Genomic DNA, 26,605 nt, shown 5'->3' with positions numbered 1-26,605 from the left:
CGTACAATAATGTGCTCTCTTTTATGGCTCTGTGACGACGAGTCCCTTGTCTGGGCTCTGTGTGCCCAAAAGTCTCAAAAAAGGGGGTGGGGGGGAAGCTAGTTCTCAAGGGATGAACCAAGGTTTAGGACTTCTCCCTCTTTCTGATCAAGCAGAAATGCTGCAGTGCCATTCTTTAGCCACGAAAGAATAAGGCTAACTTGGATAACACCGGGGCCTTAAGTGAGACTCCGTTGTTGTGGTTAAAGGATTAGAACTGCTAGCGCCCCTTTTCGGGGTGCCTGTCCAGTGACGTGATGTCCTGCAGCGGAGCAGTTACTGCGCGCCCCGGGTGTCCGGAGCCTTTCTGTTGGCCTCGAGCGAGCCTTCTCGTTTAGCGAGCGTCCGTCCGCTGCTAATCTGTTCCTGGCTGAGCACGCTCAGTCCCGCTCAGCAGCTCATCGTCCTCACACGCGGTCCGCCTCCTCTGGCGCTGCACGGCTGAAGGCCTGGTGGGCGCTCGGAGATTACATCACAGTTTTCCTTGGCTGAGCAGCCACATGGCGGTGGATGACTGTTTTAGAAGTGAACAGATACAAAAGTGTGTGTCTGAGACTCCACTTGTAAAGTAGTAAAGTGAGGAATACTTGCCAGGAGCAACGTTTTGGCTCCAAATGTTGACATCTTGTGGACCTAATGCTTCCAAAGACCTTTTTCTTTTCTGTCAAGGGATGAAGTTGTTGAACGTTTTGTTCATTTCAGTAATTCTTCTTACATCTAAACCTTTAATTGGATGACAAAAAAAGATACAGTAATTTCCCGCATATAAGCCGCATTGTGTATAAGCCGCAGGACAGTGTTTTTGTATTTAAGTTAAAAGAAACAAAACCATATTAACACCATATTAACTGCCCCCCTGTATTAACATTGTAGTGCAAGAAATTTAGCAAAATCAATGTACAAGCCGCGGCTAATAGTCGGGAAATTACGGGTACATATGTTTTGTTGTACTTTGTTCAGAATGTTTCATTTTAGACAGGGTCCTTTTATACTGACCCTCATGACCTTTGCCCCCACTCAGGCTCCAAGGCTCTGGACTACTCCAACGGCATGTTTGACTGCCAGTCGCCGACGTCGCCGTTCATGGGCGGGCTGCGGGCGCTGCACCTGCTGGAGGACCTGCGCGGCGTGCTGGAGATGATGGACGGCGACGAGAGGGAGGGCCTCCGCTGCCAGATCCCCGACTCCACCGCCGACAGCCTGGTGGAGTGGCTGCACGGGCCCTTGGTGCGTGGACATTCATGTGCTCTTAGCAGGGGTGGAAATTAAAATTTGAAAATGTGACAATCTATCAGCCAATAGCAGATTTCTGGTCAAATTAACCAGCCACTCAATGTTAAAATATGACTTTGTGTCTGAAATCTACCAGCCATTCTCACATTTTACCAGCATTTGGAATCCCATCCCTGGCTCTTAGTCTGGTTTTCACCATACTAAGCTCCATTTTTTAAGATTGAACATTAGTCTGGGGAGGCTGCGCTTTGTTTCTACTGCACTTCATGTCGCTTACTGTAAGTTTCGTTATCGTCACGTCACCGGCCAATAGCGTGCCAGGACTAGAGTATGGCCGTTTATGATTGGAGCCAAAGGTTCTGGCAGTAAACAGAGAGAATACTGTAGATCTGCTGGTTCACCCAGCCTAATGTGCTCTTATAATCATAATATGTGTCCACTATACATACATACATGGATAGGCAATGTATTATGTGTAAACATGTGTGTCTGCTTGCCTGTCTGTGTGTGTGTGTGTGTGTGTATATGTGTGTGTGTGTGTGTGTGTGTGTGTAGTAACTTGTGCACACACACATGCATCCGTATGCAGGCTATGCACCCATATATCTTTACATGTATAAATGTACACACATGCACTTCCATCACCCATGGGGGTATTCCCTTATTTCATCGCCCATGGTCTAAGTCTGTGTGTGTTGTGTTGCTATGCTGAAACCAAACAAGAGAAAAGTTATTTATATGTGGCCACATAGGATATGCCATCAGTGTGAAGTTGAAGTTATGTTGAAAGTGCTACAGGATCTTATTTTTATACATGCCAATGTTAATTTTATGGGAAGATGCAACGTCTGCAATTTGAAGCGGTAGCAACACAAGATATGATAAAGCAAGATATTTTTGATTTATTATGGCAGTAAAATACCAATCTGCTTGGTGACACATTTAAACATAAGCATTTAGTTATGAGAGCTCAGGTGGACGCCAAATCTGGAGATGCTCAGATACCTCAAAGACTGTTGATGGTTAATCATAGTCATGATTCCAAAATAAATATCCTAAGCAATGCCTACAAAATGGTCTTACATTGGGCTCATCAGTTGGGAGTAGCTGTTTTTTTCTTGTTGTTGTTGCTCTGATTATTCCAGTAGAGTGCTGGAGTCCAAGCTGAGCAGAGAGTAGAGTAACTTGACTCGCCATCACTCAACTGCCTCCATTCTTGGCCGCAACCTTAAGCCACGTGACTGAGTTGTTGGCTGTTTGGTAGTAAGCTTTGTTGCCTGTTTGATAGTAAGCTTTGTTGGCTGTTTGATGGTAAGCACTGCCGTCTGAAAGCCCAGACACAATTATGCTGTTTTGCTGGATTTGAAGTAGACACTTCAGCGGCAATGTTGCTGGTTGTCGAGGTTGTTCTGAGAAAACAGTTTGACTGGTCCCATAGTGTCTGCACAATAGATGTTTGGGGGGTTGTCGGGCTAGCACGGGGGGGGGGGGGGGGACGTGCATTCCTTGCGCCAGCAGTCTGTAGTTGCTGGCAGACAGCCAGATAGATGCCAAAGCAGGCGTGTAATACCATAACTCAGTGTTTGCACTGAGATCTCCTCTGGCGGCCCATTCTCCATTTAAGGTGCTGTTGGCAGAACAAAAGGCTGCAAGCGAACACAGCTCAGGTTTCAGCCTCTCTGAAGATTTTTGAGCGGCCTGCTTTTGACCTTGAATGTTCACCTGTGCCTTTGATGTGCAGACATGTACAATTTTGTGGCAATTAGCTGCTCAACCACACCACTTCATTTTATGTGTCTTATTCATTTTGTCTTCCATACTGCAGTCAAATGGCCACATCCCTATGAGCACCGACCTTTACCAGGACAGACTCGCTCGGTTTGAAAGTGACAAGGAGTCCCTAGTGCTTCAGGTATTTCCTACATTAACACCATTTAAAAAATGAGTGGCCATGGCATTTCTCAATTAGATGTCAGGCCACAGTGCTATCAGTCACATGCTCTGATATAACATTCTTTGGTGAAATGCGATTGTATGGACAGGTGAGTGTGCTGACGGACCAGGTGGAAGCACAAGGGGAAAAGATCAGGGACCTCGACCTGTGCCTTGATGAACACCGGGAAAAGCTAAACGCCACAGAGGAGATGCTTCAACAGGTAACCCAACACTATTCATGTTTGTTTGTTTTTTTTAAACAAATGATTCCTTTTGATATTCATACCATATTTTCCAAGATTTTATTACAGGATATTAAACCCCTAAAACAGTGATATAGAAGCATTGTTAGTACAATGTCTCATTGCCATGGTTTGCTGATGATCGTGATATGCACACTGTACTGGTTGTTTTTATGTTGCTGCCTTAAGAATGCATGTGCACGAATTTACCCTGCAAAACCATTGTACTCAACTTGGAAAGGAACTAACTCATTGCAGCTCTTTGATATGTGCAGTCTTTAAAGTGCTACTAATTTTTAGTCGCCAAAAAGGACAATATAGTGTAGAATGTTCTGTCTTATGGTGGGAAAACTTTGTTCCCTGGCCGATGTTCCCTTGTCTCACGCTGCTGTCACATGGGTCCCTCAGGAGCTGCTGTGCCACTCGGCTCTGGAGACGCAGAAGCTGGACCTGCTGACCGAGATCTCCACCCTGAAACTCAAGCTGGGCGCCGTGGAGAAAGACCGGCTGGACTTCCACGAGCAGTTCAGAGACGGCGAGGTACGTATGAGGAACGAGCCCTCTCTCTCTCTCTGTTGTGCATAAACATGTGTCTTTGGAATGATGGGAATCCTCTGCCTGAGGAACTGTGGTGCAAGTCTGGGTCTGCACACTGTCCCTGAAGAAAGACTGTAGCAGTGCTTAAAGCATGCAGTTCAGAAAGGTCAGAAAGGAGTCAGCAGTATGGTCCATTTCCATCAGAGATTGTTTTTGTTCCCAGGTATTGCGCAATTGCAATTAAGTGTTTGAGTTGAGACAGCGCTCGCAGAGCACAGGCTCGCTTTTAAGTGCAAACTAGTGCCTGCAGCGGCAGGACTTGCTCTCCACAATGTGCCGAGGGGGGAACATTTGGCCGCGCACCAATCACGTCATGTTGTCGAGCCGGAGCCGCAGCCGCAGCAGTCTCTTCCAGTCCAGTGGAAGAGCGGGCTTTTATCCATGTTGTGCTTCACTTGCTATGTGGACAAAAGGGGAACGGCGCAAAAACAGCCAGAAGCCATTTCCTCTGTAAAGCTGTTTTGGGTGTTTTTTTTTTTTTTTTTTTTCCCTCTCCCTTTTCCCCTCCCTGGAAAGTAGTGATTACCCAGGAAGCCATGGGCCTCCGCTCACACACTGGCCTGAGAAGAGCAGAGGCAGCTTCCTGAGCATGTGGGTGTTATATCCAGGGATGGGCTTGTGCTGTGCTGTGCTGTGCTTGTGGGCTAGAGTTTTGCAGGGAGTGTTTGGAGAATGAAACAAATGTGATATCTCTTAGAAATCTTTTGCAATTTGAGTGTTTATCCAAGATTTGATTTCCGAATTTGGACACAAATAAAACATTTGTATTCATTCATTAGCTGATGCTTTTGTCCAATGCGAATAACAAAAAGGAACAAGGAATGTGCGGTGCAAATGGGAGGGCTGGTTATTCAGATATGAAGTCAACATGGAGCAGAGAGACACTATAACCTTTAGAGAGGCGTGGAGGCAATAACTGAGGGGAAATGGCTCGGAGACAGGTGTCTGAGGTTGTGGCGGAATGAGACCGTAGGTGAAGGAACAGACGATTGTTCTGACAGACACGCATTGAACTGGATGAAATGCTGGTCCGATAAGTGGAGAGACGTGGTGTCTTGTACAATTTCGAGTGATTAGCGTGTTGAAGAGGAGGTCATCCAGTATGAATAAGGGACAGTCATCATGCTCAGGGATGGAAGACAACAGATTGTCGAGCTCATCCGTAAAATCCCCCAGTTGACCTGGTGGACGGTAATCACAACCACACAGGCACCATGATGGCATGGTATTGGAAAGTGTCCTACTTGTTCTACGGCAGCTGTGGAGGCCCGGTCCACACAGGCTCTGTGTCCAGGCGGACGGGAAGTGTGGGAGAATGCAGCCAGGGTAGCAATGGTGCGTGGCTCTGATGTGTAGCGTATGGTGTTTAGGTCTGTATGAAAGCTCCCCGAACTATAATAATTTTCTACAGATTTCTCTCTCAAAGCATTTTCTGTCAAAACAATGGAATTAGTTGTTTACAATATAAGCATTTCATTTTCTTTTCTGTAGTCTGTAGACCATTTATGGTCTTCACTCTCTCTCCTTCACCCACCCTCCCTCTGTCCACCGTGTGTTTTTTTCAAAGCTGTGACTTTTATTGATCAAACCACTTACCAACTCTGTGAAATGTAAATGAATGTCCAGCTGGTCCCTTTGTGCCTTTCTAGCATTTCACTGTTGGCAGGCTAATTTGTATGTGGTTGGGTGTGAGTGTAGCTAAAGTGGTGTTTGTGTGTGTGTTTCTCTGCTCAGACTTTAATCCTGGAGATCAATGAGCTGAGGTACAGGGTGAACGAGATGGAGAGCGAGAGGCTACAGTATGAGAAGAAGCTCAAGTCTACCAAGGTGAGTAAAGCTAAATGGAATACCAGAGCAGACTCACTCACCCACTCCCCTCTGCACTCAAACATGTGCCTCTCACTGAGGCCAGTCACTGTTTGCCTTCACATTTTCTGCTACTGTGATTCCTCTGTGAGATTCTTGGCATATCTAATCACCTTCCTTCTGCTCTTGTAGTGTTTTCTGTCTTATCTCTTGCCTTTTCTCTCTCTTTCTCTCTCTCTCTCTCTCTCTTCCTCCCGGGCTAACTCTCTCTGCCGCTAGTCGCTAATGGCCAAGCTCTCTAGCCTGAAAATCAAAATGGGCCAGATGCAGTATGAGAAACAGAGGAAGGAGCACAAAATCCAGGCGCTGAAGGTTTGCCCCTCGCAGGCTGGATTTTTGTTGTTTTATTTTGTTGTTGTTGGTGTTGTTGTCGTCGTCGTCGTTGCTGCTGTTGCTGCTGTTGCTGTTGCTTTTGGTATGTTGTGTTCCCAGTCTATTTTCCTCTCTTTTTTGAAAAGATATTAATGAGTTCAGAAAGAGTGCCAGCCAGCTCACTTCATAACCAATCAGCAGTGATGGCCCTTAAAGTAGCACATGCCCCCTACCCACTAGACCTGTGATTGATGAATGATTGACAATAGCTGCAGACATAACCATTGATATGAATGGTTTTTGGCAGTCGTTCCTACAGGGGAGTGAGAAGGAGACAGATATGCGGTTACAGCAAGCTCTTGCAAGCACAGACGCAGGTTTTCTTTTGAGGTTTAAATGCACCATAAGATTTTGAGCCTTCCAGAGAGGTATCCTTGAAAGCACTAATTTTGGATGCAGGCACATAAACCTCACCACAAGTATGCTCACATTTAAGGGCTTCCCACCCATGTCAGCTCTCTCAAGGATACAGTATTTCAAGAAATTCTAGAACGAGGATATGATTTTAACATGTAGGCTGTTTGTACAGTAGTACTAGCATTGAAGAGTTATTTCGCATTTATTATTCTAGAATTGGCTGTAATTTTATGTTACGTCATTGCATCTAAGGCCACAAGTTTGAGTGATCAGAATGACTGCAAAATATCTTTAGAATGCCAGTTGGCATCTTGCCTTCCATTTTATGTCTTTTAGTTGCATGCCAGTTCATGTTTGTTTTCTTTCAGTTAGATTGCGTCTTGTAAATAATGCTGAGTATGTTAAACGCATCATCCACTAAAACCCAGTTTATTTCTAAATAAACGCATCATCCACTAAAACCCAGTTTATTTCTAAATGGGGCTCCGCCATTGGGTTTGGGATTTGGGTTTCTTATTATCTGCGGACTCTCACTGCAGTGAATTGGCTTCAGTAAAACAAAAACACTGAACAACACAGGAAAGGAACATCCCACTTCAGAGGTGACTCAGGGGTCAAGGGTGGATGCTGCCAAAACTAGACTCAACAGTCATGAAGGCGTTTGTGTGAGCTATGCATCCTGGTTGTTTGGGTTTGAGATGGGCTCTGAAGATTGTGGTGATCTCCAGTGTGTTTGTAACTGTAAAATAGATGGTTTCTCCTAATCCCAATTTCCCCAGCTTTGTAACCTCTGACCTCCTGAGCATTTACCTGGCCATTCTCTCTCTCCCTAAACATACTCCTGAGTGTCTGGCCTCTGTGTGGCGTCCTGTGTGTAACGGCGTGTCCCCTGTGTGGGCTCCTGCAGGAGGAGCTGATGATGCTGCACCAGCAGCTGGACGGGAGGGACGGAGAGCTGCGGAGGCTGCAGGACGAGACGGGCTACCGCGCGGTCACGCCCGCAGGAGCCGACGGCGGAGAGAGAGGTGAGTGCCCGGTCCACACCCCGCTCCCTCGCCCACGGGGGGAAATCCCACTGCCTCCGACTCACCCCTGCCACCTGCCCCAACCTGCCCCCATCACAGCTGGTCTAGATTGGTGGTGGGGCTTTTGTATTTTGTGCGCTGTGTCTGCAAGGTGGGAAAGATCACTTAGTCATCCCGCCAGTCATAGTGGGAGACCAAATAATCAGGTGGATTTGTTTTGCTGTCATTTGGAGTCATTAACATTGAATGATGCTATCCCAATGATTTTTGCACTAACTTGGAGTGTTGTATAATTCTATCCTGTCCAGTCTCCCTCACAGAGGAAACTTATAAAAAGAGGCTGAAAGAGAAACGTAAGGGGCGTGTCCATATCTGTATCCATCTATCCATCTGTCCATCTGTCCATTTGTTCATGTGTTTGTTTGTTTGTTTGTTTGTTTGTTTGTTTATTCTCCGTGCACAGCTCTCCTCTGGCCTCATGTTCTGCATGTGTGGGCATGTACCATCTCTCTCTTCTGAAACAACAGAGAGCCCTCTATCACTTTGGCACGCTGAAAAATGCACTTCCTGACACGTTAGTGAAGGAGTTGTTTGATTTAGTAGGACCGCTGTGGCAAGCGCAGTCATGTCCATGCAAATAGCGCAGTAGACTATTCTGAGAAGAGTGCAAGAAGTGACGTCTGAAAATAGCCCTCACAAAATGTGGTCTCGTGGGGTGACAGGACACATAGAGCATGTTGTCTCATGCTGATTGGTGTGTTCAATAGGGTAATCATATTCCCACCACATCATTGGTACATGATCTGAGAAGTAAAAAGTAACCTTTTTCAATCAATCATCTTCTGATCACCATATGTGTCATGAAATTATACACTTATTTGTGGAGATTAGCTTTTGTAGTACCCAGGCAAATTGTATTGGTAAGGAATAACTCTATGGCTAAATCTCTAGGGTATTTAGTGATGGGGTATCAACTACGCTAAGTAGAGTTTACCTGCGGTACGTTTCTGGACTTGTTGGTAGGGTGATATTGCAGTTCACCAGGGTCCTTGGGAGGATCCTCAGGAGGTTGCGTGTCTGGTGGCCATTCGGCATGTCGAGAGCGTCTCTGTCCTCGTCCCACCACCGCCGCCTCCTCCTCCTCCTCCTCCTGCTGTTGTCCCCTCTGTCCACTTGTGTCTCCTCCATCAACAGTCATCACCCTCTCCAGCCTGGAGCCTGCTCTCAACACCTCTCCTCCGTCACCTCTCTCCATCAACACCCACGCCTCGGCCCTCTAACCACCCTCGGCCCCCACTCTCTCTCTCTCTCTCTCTCCCCACTCCCCACAGCATCCCTTTCCCCTCACTCTCCACTCTCACTGGAGCTTTCCAGAAAGTCGTCCTCGTCCAGCTCCTTGTCCATGGCTGAGCTCTGTCCCATGTTACAGCAGAGGCACTGATCACCCTTCCCACAGACTGCATCCCGAGAGTACCTCTTGTGTACCTCTCGATCCAGTTGAAAACTTGTCATTTGTTCTGTTTTTCTTCCTATGTTGCCTCCTTTTTAAATGCTGAATGTGCAAGCCTGTGTTGCTCAAGAGAGGTCTCTCACTGTGGGTTCTCTGCCTTAACAGATGTGGAGGTGCAGAGAATGAAGAAAGCCATGGAGTCGTTAATGGCTGCCAATGAGGAGAAGGTACAGCCACTAGTATAATCTCAGCTCCTTGGAAGGGTTGGTCATGGTAATACTGAGCCTTCTGCTGCTGACTACTCTCTCTCTCTCTCTCTCTCTGTGTGTGTGTGTGTGTGTGTGTGTGTGTGTGTGTGTGTGTGTGTGTGTGTGTGTGTGTGTGTGTGTGTGTGTGTGTGTGTGTGTGTGTGTGTGTGTGTGTGTGTGTGTGTGTGTGTGTGTGTGTGTGTGTGTGTGTGTGTGTGTGTGTGTGTGTCTCAGGACCGCAAGATTGAGGAGCTTCGGCAGTCTGTAGCTCGGTACAAGAAGGTACAGGAGATGGTGATGCAAGTTCAAGGGAAAAAAGGTGAATTTATGCGAATGCTGTCAGCCTAGTTAACATGAAGTTGTCTTTGTGACAGCCTCATCTTGTAGTTCCTATTTCGTCAATGGTTTGGTTGTACATTAGCATTGTCTCTTGTGTTTTGCTTCATTAAGGATTCAGGAACTAAACGTGTCTTGGCAGATCACATCCAAAAGTGTGAAGAAAATAAAGTGAAAACATGTGTGTGCTTGTGCATGTAGCCCACGATGGCCTCCTAAGACTGTGTGTACACTTGGCCTTTTCTCTAAACCGTGCCCCCCCTCCCCCTCTGTTCACCTCAGATAAAGTGAAAGATGGAGAAAGTGATGGGAGTCATAGCGACAGCTCTGGCTCGGTGTCAACGGCCCTCTCGGTCGCCATGGAGGTGGAGAAGCTGGCGCTGGCCGGCCTGGAGGAAGCAGAGGGGCGGGACCTGGACGAGGTTTGACATCCGACGCGCTCCCACTCACTCTGTGGCCGAGAACAGAATAGAAAATAGAATAGAATGCCTTTATTGTCATTGCATTTAAGTACAATGACATTCATAGAGCCACTCCAGCAAAGTGCATCAACACATATACACTATACAAATCCATTTACAACACATTCATTGCAAATTTACACCCTCCACACACAGACGCACATGCACATGCATACACATGTTTCAATACATCCTCCCACCATCCATTGCAACATGTTTGATAAATAATAAAAGCATATGATAAATAATAGTAAGAAAAATATAAATGAGCGTAAAAGTGCTGAGTAACAATGCAAATAGCATTATTAAAAAAGTTTAGCTTCATTTAAAATTTATATTGCCATGGGAAAGAAACTATTCCTAAACCTGCTAGTCCTTGTTTTTAGACATCTATAACTTCTCCCTGAGGGCAAGACTTCAGTGAGTGACCAGGGTGAGAACAGTCCTGTGTGATTTTTGTGGCTTTTGAGAGTTGGCCTTCAGAACTGCCCGCTAGAGAAGTGTAGGGTGACTGTCCGATCACACTATAGCAGCTTGGCTCTCAACATTAGCTTCTTCCTGCTGTAGGCTTCATTCCTGAAGAGCCTCGTGCTGCTACTCTGCCAGCAGCTAGTCAATAGACACCCAGTGTGTTGCCTGTGTTGTGTGTGTGTGTGTGTGTGTGTGTGTGTGTGTGTGTGTGTGTGTGTGTGTGTGTGTGTGTGTGTGTGTGTGTGTGTGTGTGTGTGTGTGTGTGTGTGTGTGTGTGTGTGTGTGTGTGTGTGTGTGTGTGTGTGTGTGTGTGTGTGTGTGTGTGTGTGTGTGTGTGTGTGTGTGTGTGTGTGTGTGTGTGTGTTGCCTGGGGTCCCGCTCCACTCTGACACTTTTAGAGCTCCAGTCACTCTGACTGAAGCAGCTGATGACATGCAGATTGGGCTCCGGCCAAAACAGGCTGCCAAATTAAGAGAGCTGCTCTGAGATTAAAGGGTCAATTGAAGTCAAGGCGACACATGTTGTTTATGGATGTGTCACTGAGCAGCGCTGATAGCAGCCTCTCCGTATAGCTAATGGTGTGGGTGAATGTCACGGGTGACCGTTTAGCTGAGTTAAACTCAATATGGAACACTGGATCACAGGTCAGAGAAATGCATGTTTACACATACTGTGTTGAGTTTTAGCTGTGTCTGTGTTGTGGTCATGAGGCTTCATCTCCCACTCCTGTCCTCTCCTGCAGGAGCCGTCCCTCACCCCCACCCCCCCTGCCAGGCCAGACCCCACCCAGAGCCTGGAGCAGGAGCAGGAGCCTGCGCTGCCAGACAGGTGAGCGCCCCTCAGGATGGCCTCTGTTAGAACACGCACCTCTGCTTTTAAAGGGACACTTCATCGATTAGCATTACGCTTTGTATCTTTAGAAAACCAGTCATGTTTTTGAATGGTTGTGCATCATTCCCTCAGTTTGCCTTGAGATGGGAGAAATACGGATTTCTATGAAACCCATGAATAGGACTTCCTGCTTTCAATGATGTAAAATAATGATTTTTACATCATTGAAAGCAGGAAGTCCAACATTGAAATCCGTATTTCTCCCATCTCAAGGCAAACTGAGGGAATGATGCACGACCATTCAAAAACATGACTGGTTTTCTAAAGATACAAAGCGTAATGCTAATCGGTCCCTTTAACATCTTGTCCTAACCGAACACGATGCGAGCGAACATTAGCGATAAAATCCATTTAATTCCATTGTTTTCAATTGGAGTGTCCAGACTGAAGCGACGCAAGCAGCGCAACGTTTTTACTTTTTACTTTTGTCGGACGCCCCGTTTCTATTTTCTTTTTGTCGCTCGCATTGCTCTTCTATTCTGAATGAAAAATATGGAATCCCGTGACTCAACACAATGGCATATTTAACGGATTCAGTGTAGACAGACAATATTAACAGTATACACTTGGATCCGGTTAGGACACAGCAGTGGAGCAATAACCGCTCCACCACTCAGTCATATGTACATCTTATGGGCTGCTTTGATTTACTGTTGTTTTGGAAATCTTCAAGCTGGAACGGCTCGCACATCTGCTAACTGTCCCTGGTGGTCTTGTTTGTATTTCTCCCCCTTTAGTACCCCAGAACCACCCACATCTGGCAGCCAAGACCACCTGGACATCAGCAGCAGTGAGAAGGTACAAGACCTGCCACGTGTGTCAAATGCCATGGCGCTGTTGTAACGCTCGAGTGATAATTAGGCTTGCCAGACTCTCACTCCTGTGTCCCAGTCCACCTCTTGCCCTGACCTCAGTCACTTGAAAGGTTTGATAAATGTCAAGTGTTGTTTGTGTGTTTGTTCCTCCTCAGAGGCCGCTGGCGGTGCAGGAAAGGCCATCGGAGGTGAGTAAACTCCTCTCCAGTCTGCTCTGTCCATCTGCGGTGTCCTCTCTCTGCCCCCCTCCCCCTCCCTCCCTCTCTCTTATCAACTGTCCCTTTTCTCTTCTTTTTTCTCTTCTCTCTCTCTCTCTCTCTGGCCTCTGCTGTCTCTGCAGGCAAATGACAGCTTGTTTCTTCTCCTCAAGGTTAGCAGCCACTGTCCACAGCTGTGTTTGGCACCTTGAATGCCCTGTGTGTGTGTGTGTGTGTGTGTGTGTGTTTGTGTGCATGTGTGTATGTGTATGTATGTATATGTGTTTGTCTGCTTGAGTCATCATCAAGGACTGCTTTCAGAATGCATCATCCCAAGATCTTGTGCCCAGTTTGTCTTTTATTTATGTGCTGGTCATTTGTTCTGCTTGTGTATTCACTAACTCATTTAATGAAGTTGGTACACTAAGGCAAATCAAATCACTAACCCACTCAAATCCCGCCTCAGATGTACCATGTGGCCATGTCATGAGTGTCCTAATTTTGTGTGTTATGTTTGTGTGATGATGACCAACTGCTTCTGTCTGAGCAGAAGTTCAGTGGTTTATTAATTAAATGCCGTTCCCTCGCTGTGTGCAGAGCAAAGCCCAGGAGGAGATGAACAAGATCACCTGCCTGCCCCCCAAGTCCCCCCCCACCGCCCGCGCCACACTCGAGGAGGACAGCAGCTTCGGAACCAAGAAGGCGCGCTCCTCCTTCGGCCGGGGCTTCTTCAAGATCAAAGGGGGCAAGAGGACGGCCAGCACCCCCAACCTGGGTGAGCAGGCAGTGTGTGTGTGTGTTTGTGTATGTCGGATACGACCCAACCTGGGTGAACAGGCAGTGTGTGTGTGTGTGTGTGTGTGTGTGTGTGTGTGTGTGTGTGTGTGTGTGTGTGTGTGTGTGTGTGTGTGTGTGTGTGTGTGTGTGTGTGTGTGTGTGTGTGTGTGTGTGTGTGTGTGTGTGTGTGTGTGTGTGTGTGTGTGTGTGTGTCGGATATGACCCAACCTGGGTGAGCAGGCAGTGGTTGGAGCGGTCTCACACTCTCAGTGGCCTGTGTGTGTGTGTCTCAGATATGACTGTTTTCCTTTCCTAGCTGACCTTTACTGTACTGTGCTGTGTGTGTTTTCATATCAATGTTGTTCATATATTTGTCAAAGTTGGAAGAGCTTCTGGTGTGTTGGAATCTGTCATTTTTTTTCCATGTCAGTACAGTGTATGGCTGTTATTTTCACTGTCGTAACTCTTTGTTGTCCTTTGTCCTTCCTGTCGTGTCCCGGTGTGGCGTGTGTGCGTGCGTTGTGTGGCGCGTGAAGACCGCGGGCGAAGTGCGAGCGCCCCTATGCTAGGTACGGTATAGAGCGCCCCCTGCAGTGCGGAGGCTGCTGTTGCATGGCCTCTCTGGAGAACTGCAGAGGAACAACTGGATTCCCCCTCCCCCTCCCCCTTCATGCCACCCCTACCCCCCCACCCCCCCCTCCTCCATCACATAACTCTCTCAGCTAACTCCCCCTACAGTCACTCCTGAATGCACCCCTTCCCCCTCTCTGGGTGCTTCTGCTCATGCTCCTAGCATGGAAGCCCAAGCTGAAGGATAACTGCAAGGCATCCCTCTTAAGGAGATCTTCAGTAGAAATAGACAGAATGGTTTAAGAAGGAGGCCAAAGGCCTTTTTTTTTGGTTCAGGACCTCTTGATTCAGTATTTCCCCCCCTGTTTCCGACCCCCTCTTGTGGGAAACCTCTGTGGCGTTTGACATGATCGAAACTGAAAACGTGGGATTTCCTTCCGGAAGCTGGAGCGCAGGCCTCAGACATTCCTGGGTTTTTTCCGTCTGATGTGCTGAAAGCCAAGCGGAGTCTCTGTGCCCCATAATCACACGTTAGTGCCCCCAGCGCCATGGTCCTCGGCTTGGCACTCCGCCTGCAGACGCACAAGCCGCAAGCAGCAGCCCCCTCATACCCAGTTTCCTGAGCTTGCTTCTGATTTAGAAACAGGCTTGCTGCTCATAACAGCGTTTAATGAGCACCTCAGTGCTATCAAATGGCAGCGGGTTTGCTAGTGTGTGTTCCAACATGTGTATGTGGTAGATAAGTGTGTGTGCATGTGAGTATGTGTGTGCACACATGTTAAGGCTGTGCAATCAATTGATTTAATTGTCAGTTAAGACTTCCAACAATCAGAAAAGTACATGATAGAAATATAAAAATTATTTTGCAACATTCTGTTTCAGCACAGTGCTCTTGTTTTGTCTTGAGTTCGAGTGCACTCGTACAGAGGTAACTGTTGTATACAAAGTAATGATAGTTATGTTATTTACGTGTTTCCGATTTTTATTTACTATTAAGTTGAATTACAATTATGTAAAATGTCAAATGTAAAATTTAATTCACTGTAGCAAAATATTAAGTTTAGATTTTTCCAAAATTGTTAAATAATAGTTTTATATATATTGTTATTAACCAAAAATAATCAGGATTATGAGTTTTGCCATAATCGCACAGCCCTAGCACACCCCTTTCATACTCCAAAGCAAGTGTGTGTGATTTGATCACCAAGCCTTCCTCCACCATACTGTACATCCAGTTGTTCTGTAGCTGTGCCCAGATGTCATGAGCAGGAAGCCTAGTGAGGCTGTCCAACCTCCTCTGCCCTCAGCTGCCCTTCTCGTCCCACTGTCCCTTTGACTACCTTTTCTTCTCCTCTATAACATCTTTCTTTTCTTCTCCTCCATCATGGAGAGATGTTCCTGCTTTCCTATGTGCTGGCTCGCCGCAGCTTCACAACAAGGCTGTCCTTGTCTGTTCCTGATACCCTGTTGCCTCAGATGGATGCTCTGTTTGGAATTGTGGGTAATGTAGTTGTATGTGCACACACAGCGGAGACGGAGCGAGAGGGAACAGACCACCTAGATCTGGCTGGGATGCCACAGCGCTCGGCAGACAGCGACAGCACAAACACACTCCCCACGTCACCGGAAGGCAAGAAGAAGTCAAAGGGAATCAAAGCTTTGTTTGGAAAGTAAGTGCTTCTCACTGTGACACACTGTGAGCGGTTTATTGGTTGACCATCTTGATTAATCAAATGTATGCAATATAAGAATCTTTTTTTTTTTTTGCTTTTGCTGTTGGTGCCAAAATACAAGCTGTAAACTGATGTACTGTCTTCCTGTTCCTGACTCCTTTCTCTTGTTCTCCCGGTCTTCCTCATTGGCCTCTCGTCACCTCTTTGCAGGTTGCGGAGGAGTCAGTCGACCTCGTTCAACCTGGATGACAATCTGCCGGAGGGCGACTTCAAGAGAGGAGGTGTCCGGGCCACGGCAGGCCCCCGCCTGGGCTGGTCACGGGACCTGCAGAACAGGAGGTGAGGAGCAGCGCTCTTACCACAGCACAACTTTAACAACCGTATACAGTACTGCTTGAACGCATTTTTACCAAAAAAAATCAAAATAACCTTATTTAATTAATGCTTACATCCAAATTCAAATTTGACCTTGGACTTTGACGAGGCCAATCCAGAGTATGAATTCTCTTTTATCTTAAGCCATTATTAATTACCTACTTACTTGACACAGCTGGGGGGTCCACTCACTTTTACATGCATTAATTCCATGTTTCATGACATTTTCTGGTGTCTGACACGATTCCATCTTAAGTCCATGCATTTGATATAAATATACACACAGTTCATATTTAAAAACTAGTGATGATAAAATAAGAATCATGATGAAATAATAGAAAACTCCAAATTGTATGTTTAGAAATGTGTTCATTTATTTATTCTTATTTATTTATTCAGTAGTTATTTATTTTGTGTAAGTAAAGCTATATGTCATAATGATCTATAATCTATTCATTTAAGTGGTATGCTAAATGCAGTGTGTGTGTGTGTGTGTGTGTGGTAGTGAGCTGGACGCACCGTTTGCGCGTTGGAGTCGGGAGCAGGTGTGTGAGTGGCTGCAGGATCAGGGCATGGGCCTGTACGTGAGTCTGGCTCGCCAGTGGATCTCCTCTGGCCAGACTCTACTGCAGGCCTCACAGCATGACCTGGAGCGGGTAAGAGAACGTGCGCACACACACACACACACACACACACACACACACACACACACACACACACACACACACACACACACGCATGCTGAGGCACACTCGACCACAGACGGCCTTCCTTGCCCCTGTAAATGTCATGTAGTGCACATGTACTGAACAGGAAGACAATGTACAGAAAGACAAAACATAATCTTTTGTTTCCATTGAAGGGTGAAGTGTTGAATGTCATTGCAAGCCCTTGGCGTAAACAGTGTAGCTGCTACGTGGTGCATGGAAATAGAACTCCGATTTTTTCCGATGCCTCCCTTCATTGGCTGGCTGTGTGTGTGTGTGTGTGTGTGTGTGTGTGTGTGTGTGTGTGTGTGTGTCTCCCTACAGGAGCTGGGCATTAAGCACCCTCTGCACAGGAAGAAGCTGCAGCTGGCCCTCCAGGCCCTGGGCTCAGAGGAGGAGGACGGCAAGGGCAAACTGGACTACCACTGGGTCACCAGTAAGAACCACCCCCCCCTACTGCCCTTTGCATCTCTCCCATCAGTCAGACACATGACTTGCCCCTGTGCCACAGGCCAGGGTGCCGTTCATTCAGCGTTTATACGTCCTCCCTCGCTCCTCAAGCATCGATCCTCACTGATCTACATAAAGAAAGATAGAAGAAGGGATAGACTATCCCATTGTTGCCGCCCCATCATTATTTATGTACATCAGTGAGGATCAAGGCCCGAGGAGCGAGGGAGGACATATGTACGCTGAATGAGAGGCACCTACAGTCTCCTCTTCTCCCTATGCCCATGCGCTCATCTCCTGTGCTTTCCCCTCCCCTCCCTCCTCTCCACCAGGGTGGCTGGATGACATTGGCCTGCCCCAGTACAAGACGCAGTTTGACGAGGCCAGGGTGGATGGGCGGATGCTCCACTACATGACTGTGGTGAGTGTCTGGAGCGTAATTAGAGAGGAGCATCGCATTTGCTTTGTCATTTCAGGGAATGTAGTGAACTCATAAACACTCTGATTTCTGGAAATCCTATCTGTTATGCACAATTAACAAAAAGCTGTATATGGCATACAGGTATCATCATAAGAATGATGAACATGATGATGATGCGTTATTTGTAATGCACATTTTATACAGAGGGCAGATCTTTGCATTGCATTTGGATCATTTAACACAATAATAGAGTGAAAAACTAATCGTGATAATACAAACAATTAAATACATGAATATAATATAGAATTTAGAATAAAGTAAAAATGAATGAATGAATTCACAAGATAAGGAGATGGATACAACAACAAATACAATACAGTTAATGCAGTGAAAATAGGAAGACTATATACTATACTCATCCTGTACTTTCCCTTTACTGTCAAGTGCAGGTTTCAGTTCCCCTAATGATGTTGCACACTCACAAGGCTTGAGTTGACTCTGGCTTTGGTCTTGGTCCCCTTTAGGATGACTTGCTGTCTCTGAAAGTGGGCAGTGTGCTGCACCACCTGAGCATCAAGAGGGCCATCCAGGTGCTGCGTCTCAACAACTACGAGCCCAACTGCCTGCGCCGCCGGCCCTCCGACGAGGTGAGGGACCGAGAGAGCTTTACGCCGCACACACACGCGGGAGTCCTTGAGACAGTTACTCTCTGGAGGATTAGTCCATGCCGGTGGTTGTGATGGTACTAGCACTGTGGTGAAACAGCTTGTTCCTTGTGACCCCCAGAGCAACATCACTCCGGCGGAGATCTCCCAGTGGACCAACCACCGCGTGATGGAGTGGCTGCGCTCCGTGGACCTGGCCGAGTACGCGCCCAACCTGCGGGGAAGCGGCGTCCACGGGGGACTCATGGTGAGGAGAGACCGCGGGCGCATCAGCGCCGAGGGCTTAGAAACAAGCGCACTCACTAATTCATTCTTTTTACTTTTTTGTTATCATTCAGCACCATGCCTAAATAAAGCATACTGTACACTGAGGACGGCTTGACACCAAAGCGCGTTTGTTTAGGCATGGTGCAGTAATAAGGAATGAGCTAGTGAGTGCGCTTCTTTTGCACATTAGAATTGGATACTTTTAACTCGCACCCGCAGAAGAAAAGAGATCTGATGGAGTTTGAGCACGCCTCTCTCTGCGGTTTATAAACAAGTCCTGGGCCCGAATATGGGAATAATATTAATGCAGAAATGTGCCCTCACAGAAGCTTTTGATTGTTTTGATGTGTGCGTGTGTACTACATACCACATACACTGTATGACATTGCATCTTTGTGTGTGTGTGTGTGTGTGTTCGTGTGTTTGTGTGTGTGTGCGCGCGTGTGTGTGTGCGCATGTGTGCGCGTGTGTGTGTGCGCGCGTTTGTGTGTGCGCATGCGTGTGTGTGTGCGCGCGTGTGTGTGCGTGTGTGTGTGTGCGTGTGTGTGTGCGTCCCAGGTCCTGGAGCCGCGCTTCAACGTGGAGACCATGGCCCTGCTGCTGAACATCCCCCCCAACAAGACGCTGCTGCGGCGCCACCTGGGCACCCACTTCACCCTGCTGGTGGGCAGCGAGGCGCAGCAGGCCAAGCAGGAGTGTGTGGAGCACCCCGACTACACACTCCTCACCGCCACCGCCAAGGTCAAGGTACTGTACAGTATAGTACGCAGCGCAGTTTACAAACGCTTTTGCACACCTCTTTTGTGGGGACAGGTGCGTCGGGAATAGGTTACCCAGTTATACTTGAAAGAGAGAATCCCGCACACTGTCCATTTAATCCGCATGCAAACATTTATTCAGTATTCGCAACGTTTCGGTCATAGACCTTCCTCAGGTGAATTTACCAGAGGAAGGTCTATGACTGAAATGTTGTGAATACTGAATAAATGTTTGCATGCGTAATGGACAGTGTGCGGGATTCTCTCTTTCAAGTATAACAAGGTACGCAGCACGCCACACAGCTGGCAGACACCAACAGTTTGCCTGGAGAGCTGTTTAGGATCAAGATGACACGGAAACAAGATGTACCCAATGACCTTAAGAATTCAGATCGTGTCTACCACCCCAAAACATGGGATGTTCAGTATTTTCTTACTTCCACCAAGCAAAGTAGAACATAATTGTGCTGTACAGAATACAGAACCTTTTTTGGCAGTAATACACACTGAGTGGGTCTTTAAGTGCTTATTGAAGTCCTCCACCCCTTCCCTCCCTTTAACCGGGTGCTGATCTTCGTGTTCCCAGCCCAGGAAACTGGGCTTCGGCACCCTGACGAGGAAGAAGAAGCAGGAGGATCGGGAGGAGTATGTGTGCCCCATGGACGTGGAGATGCCCAAGGGGCGCAGCTTCCAGAAGGGCTACCGGGGCATGGAGCTGCAGATCTACGAGGATGACCTGGACCGGCTAGAACAGGTGAAGAAGGCTGCACCGGGCCGCTCGATGGTGTTTTGAGCCCCCAACGTCGTCTTCCAGGCAGCGCTGCCAATGTTGACTTAAAGGCACTTAATCCTAACCCTAACCCTAACCCATGCCTAACCCTAGCGCCTGCCAGGCAGCGCTGCCTTGAAAACAACGTTGGGGGCTCAAAACAGAAACCACCGGGCCCCATTGGTATACTGTATTTGGAGGGCATGGCTCATTTCATATAGTGTTAGCTGCTATCCAGTTGTCACACTACAGCAAAAGAAAGATGTGAATGTGAGATGTATTTTGGGAACATTTTGTATATTTTAATTTAGGCCAGCAAAGTAAGATTAGCAGTCAGCAAGTAGGATAATAAGCATTCATTCATTCAAAGATGGCACAACCGTGATCCAAACTAGGTAAATACAAGCTTTCTGCACAAGACAAACTTGAGCGTTCTCTGCAGTAGGGGGCGGAAGTGAGCCAAGATGGATTATTCTGTCTGCTAGTCCATTCTATCCGTGACTAGGAACAGACCACGTTCTCACTTGTCTGTGTGTTTGTAGATGGAGGACTCGGAGGGCACAGTGAGGCAGATTGGAGCCTTCTCAGAGGGAATCAATAACCTGACGGTAAGAACTCACTTGAGCAGACTTCAGATGAAGTGAGGCCAAGGTTTTAATCCAGAAGGCTTGGGCGCATCATGCAAATGAATGTTGTACAAGTTTGTGTAATTGTGTGGTGTGGATGTGCGTATTTTGTTTTCTATGTATGATGTAATGTATACTGATTGTTGATGTTTTGTGTCCGTAGAGCATGTTGAAAGACGACGATATGTTTAAGGAGATCTCCAGTTCGCCCAATCCCAGCGTGACGGATGACGACTCTAATGTTTGACACTATTGTGCGAGGAGCCTTGCCGAGGCGCCCACTCCTCTAGATGCTGCTGCGATGACTGCCAAACCTGTGCCAACCTGCACCCCTCCTCCCTCGTCCCTCCTCCCTGGGGCAGTGCCAGTCTTGATGCCCGCTCCACCCTCAGACTCCTTCTGACAGACAAGACAGCTCATAGTCTCGGTGCCAACACCACCTCTGCTACAGTATACTAAGGCCATGACCTTAAACGTTAGTGTTCACATTACAAAACAGCATCGCTCCGTATTCCCAATGTCTTCATGTCAAATTGGAGCAGACCGGTTGCCTCACAAGCAGGACACAGTCACCCCCGCTGTACCAATAATGCATTTCAGCTGTCTATGTGTATTTAGCAGTACAGGTTGGAAAACATTTGATTCGATCTGAAGTGTAAAAACTGAGTGAGCTCATTGCATTTTCACCCACCTACCAGCTGGTTCCTGGAAATATTTTTTATTACGGCTTTTTTTTTAATTAAAGATCTAGAGCGCCCTTTTTTATAACCCGACGGCACGATGACACTTTTTCCTGTCTGACGCAGATATTGGTGGAGTTCAAACTAGGTTTTATAAAAGAGTGTCAGAATAAAAAATTAAACCGTTTTTGAGGTTCTTGTGCTACTGAAAATTGCATCTTTGCGTGTCTAATGCCAAAATATTGCAATGCATCCACCTGGCACAGGGAATATTGCTGTACTTTCCACAGGCTGGTGGCATACAGTTGCATGCATTCTCACTCGCGTATTAACATGTAACTCATCACAGTCAATCCTGTTTCCTGGTTGTAAAGTATCATTGCATGTTATTTCTGTCCTGTTTGCCAAAATATGGAGCATGTCCTAACACAAAGAAATAATCTTTTCTATATCTGTAATAACAGAACTGTGTTATTGAATCATGTTGACCGTTACTATGTGAAAATATACAGCGAGGCTGTGTTGGCATGTTCATCTGATACTGGTCTCAGGCAGCCCTAGCCACATAAAGAAGAAAATGTGTACTGTGTCCACTTTTATCCGTTTTTATCAGGTCAATAAAGTTATTGAATTAAAATCAGTTGTCTTCTGGAAATTGTTTTTTAAAATGGGGTTTGGGTGTCAGAATCCAGAACTTAGTCTGGTTCTCCAAAACATACACTGTTAAACCTAAACATGTTACACACCTAGGACTCACTCACTGTAGTTTTGAATGCTCAGCACACAAGACTACACCCACTTTGTAAATGTTCTACCAAAGAAAATGTTAAGCCATTATTTATGGGTGAATTGTGCAATTGAGCTTGTGTTAAAGTAATGCACACATAAGAGCTTGACCAGAGTGTGTTAAGATGTGTACTGAACTCAAGTCATCCACTCCTGCTGTATGTTAGGAGATGGGCTTGTGCTGCTGTATGAACTTGTGGGTGATGCCATGAAATCTATGCAGAACTGGTCCTAGACCATGACCAGAGCTCACTTGGAGCGCTTGACTGACCACATTAGCGATCCAGTCCTGTCGCCACAAAATGTAGGCCTATCGAATTTTTGTCAGGGTTTAAAATGAGATTATGGTAATTATGGTATTTGTCATCTATAGGTATCTCGTCTCGTGGGAAGATCTCGGTAATTTTATGCGAATTTGACAAACTACCTTGCCAGAATGGCACTTTGCACGCTAGTGGCTTTCAGATGAAGTAGCTTGCCAGTTACTGTCCCTTTCTTCCCACTCTTCATTTGACGTCAACATCACGTAAAGTTAGGGCTCGTTACCACATACCACACAGTTAAGAGTTAATCACCAGCGGGGAGGGCTTGGCCGCTCACAGGGTTATATGCTCGACTTTAGTCAGTTAGGTGGAGGACTACAACCATGGCGCACGGGTGAGTACTACTCTCTGGATTTTCATTTGACACTGAAAGAATTCCACTGAAAGAAGATTATCTTCCGTGAATGCAATTCAGTGTGAACCTAATACGTTCTTCACTTTTGTGACACCAAATGCAGACTTTAGCCGAAACATGTTACCAGGTTCACCGTTTGCAGCATAGTCTAAAATCGTTGTACTGATTGATGTAGCCTACAATGCATGCTATGCGTAATAGACTTCACTTATAAGGTGAATTCTAGCCAATGGTTAAACCTCCTCTACAATATGTGACTTACTGCTACCTCTTTCAGAACAAGCTGTGGAGTTTTGATGGTTCTGTTGACAGTGGCCCAGCCTCTGGTAAATGCAGCAACGTAAGTGGTGGTGTTTTTTCAGACTGTTGTTTTTATGTGCAAATACTGTAGCCATACTGTATGTGCCATAGATAGATTGATACCCAACAATACACAACACAGGCCACTAGGTCCATCGTTTTTAAAAAAGATAGTCATGCAGTCATTAACATTAATCTCATTAGTCTACTTACTGACACATGATCTCATGATGATGTTATCAGAAGCATAGCCTACTGTATGTTTGACCACTGTATTGCAGTCAACCAGTGAACCAGGACCTGACAAACATTATGAATGAGCTGTGGAAGCTGGACAAGAACCGTTTGTCACCAGGGACAGACTACACCATTGATCTGCAGGTGTGGAGTCTGATACTCTTCCATTGTGCACAAATACATTGCAGTTCATCTGTTGTGATTTTGAAGAAATGACCAAAAGACAACACTTTTCATTTGTAACCAGGGCAAAGCAGGCTATGTTACCCAAGGAAGCACCTATGCAAGGGATTATGCTGCAAAACCTCTCTTCTCCACAGTTGATGAGGTTAAGCTTAACAGCATAACCACTTATGCCCGTGAGTATTTGGTCTGTAGTAACACTCACATATTCACATTATGTGGCATCTAATGTAGCCTAATAAAGACCATTCTGTTCAGACTTGCTGGTGAAAAGACTGGTTTTATATAACTTGTATTGTTTGGCTAAAGTATCCACAGTCATTATGTAGCTCCACCCTAATGTTGTGTGAGGGCGCAACGGTTTTGGGGGGTTCTCGCTGGAACAGGCCTCTTTCAGCGGGCTGATGCAGAACAGGCCTCAGCATGCTATTGTGCAACAGCCCATAATTCGATTCTGGCACACAAAGCAAGCCTGGATTCAGTGTGCTTTCCAATCATACTGCCAAAATGTTGCCACTACATATACAATGAAACAACTATGACTACAGTTTTACAGAAGTTTTTATACAAATCAAGAGTTTAAGAGTTTTGAGCAGGAAATCGGTAGAAACATTGTGAAACAAATTCAATGTGTTTGAAATACTTTTATATTTGTCGACATCACTTGACAATATAAATGACTGTCTCTAAGTAAATTCTAATTTGTCCGTTCTGTCTGGGTTGTCTCTCCAGGCTTCATTAAGCTGCTGGATAACTATGAGATGGCCACAGGCACGGCTGAGAGGGTCACCCCAGAGGAGGTCCTAGAGAACAATGAGTTCCTGGATGCCATCTTGGAGACTGAAGTGATGAAGGTTAGGCCTGGAATGTCACTGCCCTCACTCAAACCACTCAATCTCAGTGTCGATCATTCAATCTCTCTAATGCATGGATGCCCATCACTTCTGTCAACCCTTTTATAAAATAACGTTTGCATGTCCTTACCCCTCCCTATCCCGACCTGAACTGTGCAGAGTTCAACTCTAGTGGGAATTCTGGTACGTCCTGTCACACTCTGTTCTTGGAAGCCACTTGCCAAAGTCCGGATAAAAACAACATGCTGGAGCAATCAAACCATCTGTTTCATTATTTGTTGCCACACAGCTGTCCTTTCACTTTTGCCCCATCCTTACTTCTGCCTGTGAATGCTTGTGATTAACATAACGAAGTACTGATATTAGGCTTGTTGTAGTAGCAGCAGTCTTGTATTACTGATAATGATCTTGTAGTAATGCTGTTTCAGCTCACGGTTATTTCCAATTAGATAGTGGTTTGCAACTCTCCTCGTGCAGAGCCAGATTTTTTGTACAGTGTACTTATGGAATGGCCAGCTAGTGATCATGACCCATGAAGAAATTATTGCTGAACGTGACAAAACAAGGTTTTGAAATCATGTACAAATGCTGCCTGCACCTTCAAGGGTGTCTTATGCTGATGCTGATAAGGGTGTCTTAAGCAAATATGAACCAATATGGCCATAGTAAACATTAAAACAGTGTGTTTGAACACTTTCTAGAGAAAAGGATGAGTGCATACATTGAAAGACAGGCAGCCTAAGTAATCAGACACGGGTGGATAGACTAAAGTGAAACACCACAAATCCCCTTTCACCCAATCTGTCATAATCAATATAGAGAGTTCTATTTGAGATGCAGCCTACACTCAATTAACATGAACGTGTGTCATGCTATGCCTCCCTCAGCGAGCGCACACATACCTGGTGGGGAAAGGGCAGGCACGCGCTAACCTGAGCCAGTTCAAGACGGATCTGTATGAGATCTGGTTCCGTGTCTACCACAGAGACCGCAATGGGGGGTGAGTTAGAACTCCTTTTGAATTGTATGTGATGGACCATGTGTACGTATGCTTCATTGATGGAGTTCACTCAATCAAAGCTAACTAGCTCATTCACTCTGTGAGACAGGGCTGACTCCAGTGGATTTGAACATGTGTTTGTTGGAGAGAGCAAGTTTGGCAGAGAGATTATGGGCCTCCACAACTGGGTCCAGTACTACTTGCAGGAGAAACACAAGCACCTCGACTACAAGGGATACAAAGCCTCACGCAATGATCTGGTAAGTTTATACAGAGAGCCAATTCAGTCATAGACACATGAATAAACAACTAACAAGATGTTGGTTGCATGCACTTGCTGTGAAGGTTCATTACTCTGGTTATAAATAAAACAATATATCAGCAAATAATACACCAGACTATGTCAGCAAACAAAATCATTTTTGACAGCGGTTCTTCAGCAAGGGTATTGATTACCGTGTCTTTCACCACTCCTCCAGCCGGACTCCGATGACCACGTCCTGAACACACAGTTCAGCTGGCATGGCCTGATCAAGCCAGTGGGGAGTGCCTTCGTCGGAGTCAGCCCTGAGTTTGAGGTGGCCATCTTCACCATCCTCTTCCTCACCTCCACATCTAAGTCCACCACGGCTGTGGTGAACCTGGATGAGTACCAGCTGGAGATGGTGGTGTACAGGCACGGGCGCTCCATTGGCACTGCCTACCCAAAGCTGCTGAGCAGTAACAAGAGGCACCTGTAGAGGGCGCCCACGCTGCACCTATTGAACCACACTTACTTCGGCACCGCGCTGCCAATTTTCTCTGCTCTGTCGCTCATCAGTTAGCGATGCTCACCATGCCTGAGACCCAGCTGAATTTAAATAATTAAGTTAAGGTTTCAGGGTGATGTTGAAATACAGTGCTTAAGAAGGTTTTTTAAATCTTTTCAAATGTGATTGTCCTTATCAATAGTGGATTTGTATCTGTCATGTCTGTTGCTTATGGCCAGATGTTCTGCTGTCAGCTGTGTCAGCAGTACCTTTATGCAGTCAGCAATGGTAGTTGTAGTTCTCTAATTTATGTATGAAATCTAATTGGAGAACAAAATGTTTTTTTACAACACATTAAACCTGGCTTTTCTGTTTTTAGGGTAAATGGTAACTGTTAAAACAGTGTACATCCTGTTTGTTGCTTTTATAGTACCATTAGACTATATGTAGTTTGGCTTAAGGTGAATAAAAGTTCTGTTTACAACTGTGTTGACTGTATTTAAAAAAACTGTATACCAACTTTTACTAAGCTCAACATTTTTGTT

General features: G+C 46.1%; 2 protein-coding genes across 7 annotated transcripts in view; both read left to right on the top strand.

Moving 5' to 3' along the window:
• ppfibp1b (PPFIA binding protein 1b) overlaps positions 1-21,913 on the top strand; it is a 31,313-nt gene extending 9,400 nt beyond the window's left edge. The window contains exons 3-30 of one of the 6 annotated variants that reach the window (XM_062546924.1): positions 1,061-1,266; positions 3,098-3,184; positions 3,315-3,428; positions 3,858-3,989; positions 5,781-5,873; positions 6,132-6,224; positions 7,549-7,666; positions 7,975-8,019; positions 9,282-9,343; positions 9,599-9,683; positions 9,983-10,122; positions 11,375-11,460; positions 12,261-12,321; positions 12,494-12,526; positions 12,679-12,708; positions 13,133-13,310; positions 13,849-13,881; positions 15,411-15,552; positions 15,766-15,894; positions 16,436-16,586; positions 16,962-17,073; positions 17,420-17,508; positions 18,033-18,155; positions 18,295-18,420; positions 18,999-19,187; positions 19,785-19,952; positions 20,510-20,575; positions 20,757-21,913. In XM_062546924.1, the coding sequence (XP_062402908.1) occupies positions 1,061-1,266; positions 3,098-3,184; positions 3,315-3,428; positions 3,858-3,989; positions 5,781-5,873; positions 6,132-6,224; positions 7,549-7,666; positions 7,975-8,019; positions 9,282-9,343; positions 9,599-9,683; positions 9,983-10,122; positions 11,375-11,460; positions 12,261-12,321; positions 12,494-12,526; positions 12,679-12,708; positions 13,133-13,310; positions 13,849-13,881; positions 15,411-15,552; positions 15,766-15,894; positions 16,436-16,586; positions 16,962-17,073; positions 17,420-17,508; positions 18,033-18,155; positions 18,295-18,420; positions 18,999-19,187; positions 19,785-19,952; positions 20,510-20,575; positions 20,757-20,840 (2,975 nt within the window). In that variant the 3' untranslated portion in view covers positions 20,841-21,913. Of the gene's footprint in view, positions 1-1,060; positions 1,267-3,097; positions 3,185-3,314; positions 3,429-3,857; positions 3,990-5,780; positions 5,874-6,131; positions 6,225-7,548; positions 7,667-7,965; positions 8,020-9,281; positions 9,344-9,598; positions 9,684-9,982; positions 10,123-11,374; positions 11,461-12,260; positions 12,322-12,493; positions 12,527-12,678; positions 12,709-13,132; positions 13,311-13,848; positions 13,882-15,410; positions 15,553-15,765; positions 15,895-16,435; positions 16,587-16,961; positions 17,074-17,419; positions 17,509-18,032; positions 18,156-18,294; positions 18,421-18,998; positions 19,188-19,784; positions 19,953-20,509; positions 20,576-20,756 lie in introns of all 6 variants that reach the window. The other 5 variants (XM_062546927.1, XM_062546926.1, XM_062546925.1 and 2 more) reach the window with 5 other exon arrangements.
• Positions 21,914-22,622: 709 nt separating this feature from the next.
• endouc (endonuclease, polyU-specific C) lies at positions 22,623-26,544 on the top strand. Its single transcript, XM_062547288.1, has 8 exons — positions 22,623-22,716; positions 23,015-23,077; positions 23,319-23,418; positions 23,522-23,633; positions 24,190-24,311; positions 25,199-25,311; positions 25,421-25,571; positions 25,791-26,544. The coding sequence occupies exons 1-8, from the start codon at positions 22,706-22,708 to the stop codon at positions 26,049-26,051; spliced, it is 933 nt and encodes a 310-aa protein (XP_062403272.1). The 5' UTR covers positions 22,623-22,705; the 3' UTR covers positions 26,052-26,544.
• Positions 26,545-26,605: the final 61 nt, after the last annotated feature.

This window comes from Sardina pilchardus, chromosome 10 (genome assembly GCF_963854185.1).
Source record: "Sardina pilchardus chromosome 10, fSarPil1.1, whole genome shotgun sequence".
Lineage (NCBI taxonomy): Eukaryota > Metazoa > Chordata > Actinopteri > Clupeiformes > Clupeidae > Sardina > Sardina pilchardus.
This window is presented reverse-complemented; position numbering and strand designations above follow the sequence as displayed.